The sequence below is a fragment of the Lytechinus pictus genome, chromosome 4 (assembly GCF_037042905.1).
Source record: "Lytechinus pictus isolate F3 Inbred chromosome 4, Lp3.0, whole genome shotgun sequence".
Taxonomy (NCBI): domain Eukaryota; kingdom Metazoa; phylum Echinodermata; class Echinoidea; order Temnopleuroida; family Toxopneustidae; genus Lytechinus; species Lytechinus pictus.
In genome coordinates this window covers 2,766,415-2,778,489 of record NC_087248.1, presented here as the reverse complement: position 1 = coordinate 2,778,489, position 12,075 = coordinate 2,766,415, and the positions used below count along the sequence as shown (strand labels likewise).

At 36.2% G+C, this 12,075-nt stretch overlaps 1 protein-coding gene across 1 annotated transcript; it reads left to right on the top strand.

Moving 5' to 3' along the window:
• The first annotated feature begins 2,060 nt into the window (after positions 1-2,060).
• Positions 2,061-11,727, top strand: LOC129259175 (sialin-like). Its single transcript, XM_064098081.1, has 11 exons — positions 2,061-2,585; positions 4,295-4,398; positions 5,037-5,260; positions 5,601-5,831; positions 6,292-6,379; positions 7,258-7,350; positions 7,723-7,856; positions 8,478-8,633; positions 9,211-9,340; positions 9,993-10,234; positions 10,723-11,727. Exons 2-11 carry the CDS (start codon positions 4,395-4,397, stop codon positions 10,999-11,001), a joined length of 1,581 nt encoding a protein of 526 aa, XP_063954151.1. The 5' UTR covers positions 2,061-2,585; positions 4,295-4,394; the 3' UTR covers positions 11,002-11,727.
• Positions 11,728-12,075: the final 348 nt, after the last annotated feature.

Below are 12,075 nucleotides of genomic sequence, written 5' to 3'. Positions count from 1 at the left end.
AGACATAATATAATATTTAATAATTTTTTCTTCTCATTTTCTTTTCCATTATCCCGATTCTGTACGTCAGTGGGTCATCTGTCAGAATTGTAATACTATAAAAGAGGTTTGAATTTGATTTGGTACCTATGACTTTCTTTTAAAAATTCAATATCACGGATTTGACAAAAAAATATCTTGGTTTGAAAATCGTTATTTTTACAACAACAAAAACAATACAAACGATATTAACAGCGATGTTGGTGTTAATGATAAAGAAAATCATCTTTTTATTGATCACCTGCTTTGTGCACAGTCGAATTCCGATGGCTATATAGCTCATGGAGTGATACTCATTATCTTTGTCTGGTATTACCGCCCTCTTTCGGGTTCGACAGGTCCATGTTATAACTCACTATCCGTAACTATATCTTCTTATTACTTTTAACCAAGAATTCTCAGAACTCCTTGCTTTAACCCTAAAAGGCCCGGGGGCGGAATCCGCCCCCCCCCCCCCCTCTACATCTTTCGCGATAAATCCGCCGCGCGATAATTTTCAACCGCGCCGCTTGCTGACTTTTTACTTTCAAATCTCGCACAACTTTTGAGAAAAAATTTGCGATGCCCGGGTAGGCGGTTACGAAATTACGCAAAATTAATAAGGAAGTGCATGTCAGACCCAAAACTGCTCAAAAACGTGAAATTATGTACAAATCCAATGCAAATTGTGTATTTAGCCAAAATTCATAAGTGTATCATTATTTGTACTTTTACTGATTTAACTAAATTAATTTTGTCTTGTTTATGATCAGAATCAACATTTTCCATCGAAAAAACAATAAAGAACAACAAGTCGAAAAACAAAGAAATACATAAGAATTAAAAAAAAACAATAAAATACAGAAGAAAAAATTTGCGATACCAATTTTTTTTAAGTACATTTGATCGGGATCCTACAAAGTGTCTGTGAATAAAAAAAATAGCAGTTTTGGGGCCGTATGATAGTTGATTAGAGCAAATGATTTATTTCATGCATAAATTAGCATAATTAATTCATTAAATAAAAAATCTTATTATTTGAAAAAAAATAACCATACAGCCTTGTATATTGTACTACCACCGTGCAAATTGTCGCGGCGCTCGCGCCATCGAAGACCGAGATCGGATTCCGCCCCCCCCCCCCCCCTCGGCTGTGAGATGGGTCCAAATAACCCGGCTCTTTTAGGGTTAAACGACTTTATGCATACAAGCCATGTATACACTCTTATATTATTTTGTTTGCAAAAATTGATGGTCATCCAGTAATTTAACAATCACTTTTTGATACATATGCCTAAACATGTACTTTTTTTTCTAGCAATAGGATTATAATGTTGTTATGTTTGTAAACCTGAAGGTCATGCAGTATAAAATAAAAGGAAACTGAATGTAAAGAGCTATGTCGAAAGTTAATTAATAAAGGTCAGTTTAAAGGGGAATGAAACCTTTGGAACAAGTAGGCTTGTGTTGAAACAGAAAAATCAACGAATAAGAACAAAGAAAGTTTGAGAAAAATCGGACAAATAATGAGAAAGTAATGAGATGTCACATTTGAACAACTTTCCCTCAGTTGATGGACTATAAAATGCCCCCAAAATGATGCCTCTTTTTGCTTTTTCTTATGGTTATACAAACTCTTTATCCATGATGTATTCTTTAAAAATCTGTATTACATGCCCTCCTATTGAAAGAACACATTATCTACTGATAAATTTGATAAAAGAGGCAGTTTATGTGAAATATATATTAAGGTAATGGGGAGAGTTATTCACAAGTGACATCACACATCTTTGTCGCATTCCCATTGTGAGGATCTCCATAGCATTATTGATCGCAATATTCAAATGCTCATAACTTTCTCATTATCTGTCCGATTTTTCTCAAACTTTCGTTGATCTGTTTCTTTGATTTTTCTGTTTTCACACTTGCTATCTTGTTCCAATGGTTTCATTCTCCTTTAAGTTTTGTCGTGCTGATTGAATATGTGTCTAGGCAAGGAGTTGGTAAACTCCTTGGTCTAGGTAAGAGAGAAAGGGGTGGGCATTGTTGTGTCCAGTCAGACCTTAAAAGACTTTGGTCAAGACAAGATGTACGCCATGTACGCTGATGAGAAGAGTCTGTGCACGCACAGTGTCCAGTCCGACTCGGGTTTTGATTGTTGATGTTCTGCTACAACGGGTAACCTACTAGAAATGAATTCAGTCATAATGTTGTTTCATTAATTGATATCTTTACGTAGTAAACGCTTCATCAGATTTCAAAGATTCCACATTCCTTATTTCAAGTCTCTCCATCGACGTATCTCCGGCGTATCTCACTTTCAGGGGCCCGAAAGTGCATCCACGATCTCTCTTCTTTCACGCAGACCTCGTGTCCTTACATGTGATCATCCTATAGGCAATCAATAAACATTATAATGGTCATCAGCGATGACTTCGGACAATAGTCAGTCAGTGCATTGGATGTCGGAGTACGTACCGTCTATTTGGTATAAGCATAGACCATAGAGCTCTCTAATAGCTCCATGCATAGACCATAGACTTAGACTGTTTTGAATGCTGCACATGGTAAGTACATAGCCCCGTGCATAACATTTAGATTAAAATTGAATTAAGAAGGGAAATTAAGCCTACACTGGAAAATGAGATGCGTTTATTTATTATGTCCTGTACGTATTGTGTTTATTTTACAAATAACTTTTAATGTAACTGTAAATCTTATATTTCAACAATAGACCTACATGTATAGTGTTCAAAACTTTTTACATTATCGTACTTTTTTTGCAAATAATTTTCATTGTATATATTTATTTCAATATTTGCCTTAGCCCTTATTTGTTTTGAAAACATATCATTAGGGGAAGTTCACTCTGACGAAGAGTTTGTCGTTGAATACCAGAAAAAAAAGTCATGAAAATATTGATGAAGGTTCGAGGAAAAATCCATCAGAGAATTATTAAAATTCTAAGTTTTTGATTCATGACGTCATATAGGAGCAGCTGCCCCATGTTATGTTATGTGATATGAAATACATAAATTTCAAATTTACCATGGTTCATGATAACTATTTTTTTTCTTTTCTGAAATGACATTGGCGGCATCCCACCTCGCATCTAAGAAACATTTCCCTGATATCTTCTATACAATTTTAGAAATCGGAGCGATCGGGCGAGTTAACACTGTCTGTTTCCTCCCATGGAGCTGTGTGCTATATGCTATAAAAAATACATATTTTGAGACAACTATTAGTAACATTGAGGACAAATTAGCCAATAATTGTATTTGTGTATAGAAAATTATATACATCTTCTGAGTGGAAAGGCACCTGTTTTGCTATTTGGTAACATAATCAGTGTGTATGAACGTATCGAATATAGTGAATTTGTGTGTTATTACAAGATTACATTGAGAATGTTGCATTATGGTTAACAAACCTGGGCAGAGATTAGTAGTTTAGGACTTGAGATGGGGTCCAAGAACCACCCCACACACACACACACCCACCCACCCCTTCCCCGAATCTTCCACTAAAATGGGGGCTAAAACGTCGCAAACCAAATCGATATTATTCATGCAGAAAGGCTTTTTATGACTTCTGAAAAATATCTGAACAAAGTACATGTAAGTGCGTTATAAAATTTGTGTAAATATTTACAGCATCGTCCGCTTATTTTCTGTCATACGTTTCCATCATAAAATGACTGTACGACACTGGCGGATCCAGGGGAGGCACATCGGCTCGTGCCCCCTTTTAACAGCCATAATCAAAATTTTTAATGTAAAAATGCCATTTAACCCATGTGTGCACTCCCCATCCCTTTTTGAAAGCGAGGACTTTTTGTTGTGTTTGTTTTTGCTTGTCAAATTTCCATCGGGAAAATGTGCCCCCCCCCCTCCTTGGAAAATCTTGGATCTGCCCCTGCTGTACGATAAGACATAAAGTTACTGAAGCAATTTATGATCTGTAATGCGATATTGCCTTATGACCAACTGAGATATCAAGTATAGCTTTACGAACACAACCCATGCATGTGAACACATTCATAGAAACAAATTGTACAATTGCAGTTATCACCTAGACCAGGGAGTTGGAAGAAGACCATATTACGCAAGTAGGTGAGTACTAGAGGGGAATAAATAGCCATGTAATTATCTAACATTTTACTTAAAAGTTTAACCAATTAAAAAAATTCATACAAGGAGTTTTTGGTAGTAAACTGCTGATGTATTTACGACTAACTCAGACGGGTTACTTGATTATTATACTTTCATAATAGGTCCTCGTCACCTATAAACCATCCAGATCTTAAGTCTGCATGGAGGGAGAACTAGAGATTGATTGGAGCAAGACTCAGATCCAGCATCATTACAGAAATCATGGGTAAGTTTATTGATTCCTACACATCTAGTAGGGTCATGAGGGTGTTACAAGAAACTAGTGTTCAATTCGAAAGTAAAACGTACGTCCCTTTTGTAGTTGATTTCAATTTGATAAATCGCAAATTCGTCTGTGATTTGCGTTGCCATTGCAAGTCAACTTTCTTGCAAAGCGCCATTATTCTTGATTCTGGGACTTATACGATTTATTTGCATTGTCAAGTTTCATGACATTGTTAGGAAAATTCTCCCATAGGCTGCACGTGAACTTGATAATTGGAGATAAGTTGTTTTCTCAGTAATGCATATTCCTCTTTGGGCAGTAATCAAGAGATAACACATATGCCCTATAGCATATTGTCTTATGTCCTCATGAAGAGAAAATGTAATTTAAAGGAAAAATGTCGAATAATAACCATTTTGTGTATTGGAGTCGCTGAATTACATATGGGAGGGGGGCTTAGGGGCTATGCTCCCCCCCCCAAAAAAAAAGTTTCACGACCAAGAAATAAAGGAGAAAAGAGAAGAAAATGAAAGGCTAAAGGATGAAATATGATATAATTTTCTGAATAGTTTGTCAAAAGATAAACTTTATTAATATGTTTGATTTTACTTTATACCGTTTTTATTCATACGATTCAGCTGTAAAGATCTGTTATACGAACTCGAGGATACTTTTCGCTCTGATGTGTTTCTTGGGAGTAGCTAATTTTAACACACTCCGTATCAACCCGAGTGTTGCCATCACTGCTATGGCAGCATCCAATCACGGTTCAAGCAACTCGACACGTGACCACAATGCGACCAATCACGGCTGTTTGAACCGAAATGAAGACGTAGAAGGAAATCACACTGATGATATTACGGTTAGTATGCTCTCTTCGAAGTCAGCATTTTGCTCTATACCCGTGGAGAGTTTTATCAACATTTGTCATCCGATCGTTAGATCTGACAACTTTCTATAATTTTGAATGGGTGCGAAGCACTGCTACTGTGGTAACTGCCGGATAAAATAAGACTTGTGAGATAAAACATAATTCCTTACATGAAATGCTCCCCAGGCCTCCTCATTCCCGCTACCCCCCCCCCCCACTCCGTATTCATTTTATTTCCCTAACCTGTGAGTTTGATAACCCCAGATCCACTATGATACCAATATATAGCCGAAGATTAATTAAAAAAAATATCAAACTTTCTTTTGTCCAGCCTGAGTTTTCTTGGAGTAGTCGAACACAAGAGCTTCTCCTCTCTGCATTCTTCATCGGGCTACCCATAACCCAACTCCCAGGCGGGTGGATCGCCGACAGAGTAGGCGGGAAGTGGGTAGTAGCGACCGGAGCTGCGATGACTGCCATTATGAACATGCTTGTACCAGTAGCGGCCCGAACAGGAGCATCATATTTCTTCGTAGTCAGGTTATTAGCTGGGATTTTCGAGGTAAGGATGGCACGAAAACTTGAAAACAATAATTTGTGAATAATGACATAAAAATCACATTGATAGACACAATGACTGATGATGTTGGATCTATTTATACACGCTTATATGGCGGGAAGTTTTAGTGCTCATATTTTTTTGTTTTAATAGGCCTAATGATAAACAGACCCCATCAAAATATATTAATGAATGAATATATAATAAGAAAGATAATCATAGTCATGAAAAAAGTTGGAAATAGATTTTTTAAATGAAAATAATGTAAGCAATAAGTAATGAATTAATAAAGATATATAAAAATACTGAATTATAAAAGTAGAACAAATTTAAGTCAGGAAAAGGGAGCTCTCTTTTTTTCCCCTCAACATTTTGATATTTTGCCCCCTCTCTCTCACACACCCCCACCCCCCACACACACACTCAAACACATTCTTACTTTCTGTCTCTTTCTCCTTTCAAGGGTGCTGTAGTACCAGCCATGTTCACACTGATCAGTAACTGGACTACGAACAAGACCAAGACTAGAGTCACATCGTTTGCAATGGCAGGTGGGTGTATGAACAGTCCTAAAGTGTGTTTGAGGTGTCTTCAATGCGCCTTTATAGTATCTTCACAATGTTACATCGTGTGTTTCCAGTGTGTTCAAAGTGTGTATTCACAATGTGTTTACATTGTCCTTTCTTGTGCCCCCAGTGTTTTACATGTTCACAGTGACCTTCAATGTGTTCAGTATGTTGTGTTAACAATGTACAACCGTCTGTTTTGTAGTGCTTTCCTCGTATCCCATAGTGTGTGCCAGTGTGTCCACAATAACGTTCACAGTGTATGCATAGTGTCTTCACACTTTCCTGCAATAAGTTCAAAGTGATCACAACACGTGTTCAAAGAGTGTGGTGTGTTCCCAGTGTGTTCACAGTCTATATATCATCAGCGTATTCACAGTAACCCATCATGTACACCCAGTGTGGTCCCAGAGTGGGGCCACAACAATGTCCACAGTGTGTTCATAGTAGCTTCAAAATTTCCCGCGGTATGTTGAGTGTGTATTTGCATATGTCCACAGTGTCCAATAGTGTGTTCACATTGTTTGCATATTCGACTATTATTAGTCATTATCCGTGTGAAGATCATATCGTAAGTAACCACAGTCTTATATTTGACTACACAGTGTCGGTTTATACGCCCCACCACGTGAAACTGTAATTCACTCGTCGTATTTCTCGCTATGAACACACAGTGTGATAAGGAGGTACATGAATAGTTCAATAAAACAAGAGACATATTCAAACTGATAATCTAAACTTTCTATTTCAGTTACCAATGCACTGTAATGACTGTATATATTGCTCAATGTGGCGCACATTTCTATCAATATTATTCTCTCCATCATTAAGTTGGAAACAATCGATTTATTTTTATGTTTCAGGTAATCCATTTGGGCTGGCGATAGGACAAATTGTATCAGGTTTTATCTGCTCTACCCCTCAGCTTGGATGGCCTTTCTCATTCTACATCTTAGGTATAGTAAATCATCACCTTTTATCGAATTCATTTCATTGAAATATTCTCTATATTCTTTTTGCATGACAGCCATATCGAAAATCACGTTTTGTTTAAAGTATATTTATTTAATTGCCGAATGAAAGAATGACAGTACCCTCAAACTGCTAGTAGCGCTGTGTTTAGATAAATCATAATATTATAATTGCCGAATACAGGAACATTGTATGGACGTTACTATCTTATGAAGACAGCCTTCTAATGCAGTAAATGAAATGATGAGGATTAACTAAATTTGTATTTTATTTAAATGTCGACAACCTTTAAAACGAAACTTATGTATTTACCACCATTACTTATTTCAATTGTAAAATGTTTTCATCTGTTTTAGGTTCCAGTTATCTTACTTGGGCCATCCTATGGGTTCTTATAATACGAGAGAGTCCGATTGAAACGAAGGAAAATTTAGAGGTTGAAGGCCAGTCAGAAAAGAAAGAGAGCGAAAAGGACAGTCAGATTAAAAAGGTGATTTTTGTTGTTGTTCTAATTTGGTAAGAATTTTACGTTAAACAAACCTTCGTCAACATTTAGAAATTCAATTTATTACATAATTTTGTCATCTTTAAAAAAAAGTTATTTGACTTTGTGTTGGATAGACCTTGTTTCTTTACTGATAAAAAAGCATACAGTGACGTATAGATGTGGTGGCTCAGTGGTAAAAAATCAGGGGTCCGTTTCATAAAGAGTTGCAACTGTTGTAACTTTGCCATTATGGCAACTACCATGGTAACGGGGCTCAGCAGCCGATCAAAATCAAGGTTACCATGGTAGTTGCCATAATGGCAAAGGTACAACAGTTGTAACTCTTTATGAAACGGGCCCCTGAACTTTGAACCACAAGGTTCGGGGTTCTAAATCCCACCGCAACACTCGTGTCTTTTGTCCAAGCGTTAGCTATGCATTTGACACTCGGGTGTAGTATCATGGGTACCCGGTAGGAAGAAATGCACCAGTATCTGATCAGGGTAGAATATCTATAGGTGAATGGGTGATAAACGAACATACCCTTTGCCCTGTCATTATATAAATTTAGTGACTTCTTGATTTTACATGATTTTTTTCTTCTTCTTTTCCTTCGTATTTAAGCCTAGCGCCACTGTACCAGTCCGTGACCTATTGACGTCACTTCCTGTATATTCATTTATTCTGATCCGGTTTGGGATACAAGGTTGGGTTGTAGGAACTCTTCTTACCAACCTTCCACTATATATGAAATACGTCCTTGGATTCTCCATTAGAGAGGTACGTTTATCTTTCACTTTCTCAACTTTCTTCTTCTCCTGTCCTCGTACTGTCCCTTCTTCTTTTTCATCATCGTCTCTTATATGTCTTATTCTCTTAGTATACTTTCTTCATCATCATCTTCTTCTTCTCCTCCTCCTCTTTTTCTACTTCTTCTTTCTCGTTTTTCTCATTGTTATTCTATTCTATTTCTTTTTTTTTTCCTTTTCCATTTCTAACCTGAAATTAAAAATCTCACCATTTTTGCGACATTAAAACAATGATTTACCATATAAGCTGCAATTTTTTTATTTTAATGATTAGAATTACTTTTTTACATTTTATGATTGCTAGTTTGTTAATTGTCTACAAAACAGAGTAGTTTGAGTAGCAGTGGTAAGAATAAAATGACTAGCTATACATACACGGATTTTTTTTCAGAATTACAAACGTACTATCCTTGAAGCAGCACATTCTTCAACAAGATCTTGAAGAAAGAAAAATGATTGGATTTAAGAATAACTGATACCCTAACGCACTAAATATAAGATAACAATTAATCGTTAAACCTTAATCATATTCTTTTTTCTTCTTCAAGATTGGATTACTAGCGTCAATACCATATGTTTGTCAGACGATAATATCGATGATGACGTCACAGGTGGCCGACTTTTTGATTGGTCGAAATATCAGCGTTACGCTTATTCGCAAGGCAATGATGTGCATCGGTATGTATGTTGTCTCTAGAACCCCCCCCCAAAAAAAAAAGAGAGAGAGAAAAATAGTTTGAATTTTGTGATGTTCTGATACATGCCTCCACATATGTATTCTTTCGCCAATCTCAACGTGCAAGAGAAATAACTATTTCATATCACTTCAACTTTTTCACTAAGCGATCAAGAGAAGGTGAACCATATTTTACCTAATATTTTAAAGAAGTCAGCCTTCTCTTAAAGCAGATACGAACCAATAGTCCCATCTCGAGTCCTCAACTACTCATACATGGCCGGTTTCCTGACCCATAATGCTAGTGTAATATAGACCCACTTTAATGATAACATGTTAATTAAATACTCAGTACATTTATACCGCAGTTATTATGTTACCATGTAGCAAAACAATTACTTTTCCTCTCAAAACATTTTAGTTTCTCTATACAAATACAATTATTGGTCAATTTATTCTCTGTAGTATTAGTAGATATCTGAAAACGTATATTTTAAGACTATTTATTTATAACACACATTCAATGAGACACCACAAAAAGTTCACATGCACACCCCCTTTAAAGAAATCTGATTCAGTTATTCAGATTGCCATATTATTTTTAAGGAATAAGCACATAAATCATAACAGGAATGTTATTATACCTATTTACAGGTGTTGTGATCATCGTTGCAACACTCCTTCCGGTTTCCTTCATCGGTTGCAATCGGTTCCTCGGTTTGGGTTTGATCGTAGTAGCGGCCACGGGAACCGGAATCACCTATCCGTCAATTTTCTCTAACGCAGTGGACCTGGCACCTCGGTTTTCGGGTACGCTGATGGGTCTTGCAAATACCGTCGCACTATCCGCCAGCTTTATATCACCAATAGTAACTGGATATTTAGTGACGGACCAGGTAGGTCAAATTAGATACGAAAATTGACGAAAGGAAGTTCCAGATATCTTTGCAGAGCCTATGACACTTGTTATCTAAATCCAGGTCTAAACCATTGTTCTTGGAACATACAGTGTACCGTAGCATTATATTTCAAGTGAAAGACAAAAATCATATTTTCCACGCTTGTTTTTTTTTTACAAAGTTAAAATCAAAATTGCAGTGAACAAAAATAGTTTTCCTTCGTTTTATTTCCGGTTGTACCATGCATGTTTTTACTTTATTTCTTTATTTTAACCTTTTCCAAACTTTGTTACATTTTCATCTTGTGAGAAATGATGAATGTTAACTATCTTCGCAGATAATTATTTTTACAATATGATTCCCATGTTGAATATCGTTCTACTAGGTTTATCTCTAACTCTGGGTCAAGCATTCGGACTGCTGTTATAATTAATTAATAAAGCATGATTTGTTAATTGTTATTTCAAATTTATTTTAATATACAGTCAGACCCGGAGCAATGGAGAGATGTCTTCTATATCGCTTCAGGAATCGCAGTCTTTGTCGCCATCGTCTTTCAAATATTTGGATCTGGAGAGGAACAAGCTTGGGCCAGAAACCCCGAGAAAGAAGAGGAAAAATATACGGATAAATCTATTCATGTCAGCCATATAAGCACCAATGCAGTTTCCTATGTGGTCCCTACCAAAAATGATTACCAGAAAGAAGATTTAGAAGAAGGATGCCATTCGAACCCTTCGCTTGATATAGGCCTAGATTTGTGAGGTTAACATTAATTTATTCAACAAACGTAGATAGTGACCCATCTTCGCTGAGAGCTGGGAGGTAGAAATTCCCTGATCTTACAGGCCAGCAGCCTGTTATGTCGAAATAGCAAACCCCTTGAGAATGTCGTACAAAAAAATAAAAATGATTTTAAGGCAAACTTTTAACGGTTTGAAAACCTAAGATATTGTTCGAGAAAGAGAGAACCATTTGCAAAAATTTCTCTCTTTTTTCCTTAAAACTTTGTCAAACTAAAACCGTGCATGTTCGGCGAGCTCTATTTTGGGTCACAATGTTGGACGTCGCAAAACTTTCGAGGCGCATTTGGAGAGGGAAAAAATTGCCCGTTGTATATTGAAATATATTTCAACTGCACTCCAAATACATTTTTATTAGGTTTGGGCATTCGAACGACATCCAATTTTTTTATTTTATAATGATAAGAATGGAGATACCATTGTTATTAATAAGTAGCATCTCTCTCGAGTTTCATCTTTCCATCACACAAGTCATATTTTGATATAATAAAAGGCCAAGGAGACTTTTCACACAGTGAATTCTTGCCATAAGATCATGAACGCTATATAGGATACCTTTGATACGCGTACTTTTACAAAATAATCAGAAATCTATTGTGAATTTCGGTTTAAATTAATATTTAATTTTTTTATTTTTATTAAAAGTAAACATTTTATTTTTAATAAACATTTGATATGAATATATTATATAAATATATATATTTTAGAAGATATATATATATATATGTAATCTTGAGACTACAATATCAGAACATTGCATTATGGGTAATGGTCCAGGAACTTTGTGAACAGTTTTGGTCTTAGGCCGGTTCTGTTTAAAGCGACTATGCCGTCACTTGTCTTAACGTGCGATGAGGTATTGTGATAAAGCTATATGAATATCCAAATGGATAAGGTATGAACATGATCCGGGCGGATCCTGGACCCCGTCTTACAAAGAGTTACGATTACGAATCAATCGTAACTATATGGAAATCCATCAGTGTCATAATTTTTTCTACAGTAAATGTGTGCAATCTCCCCAGTAAACAGAGA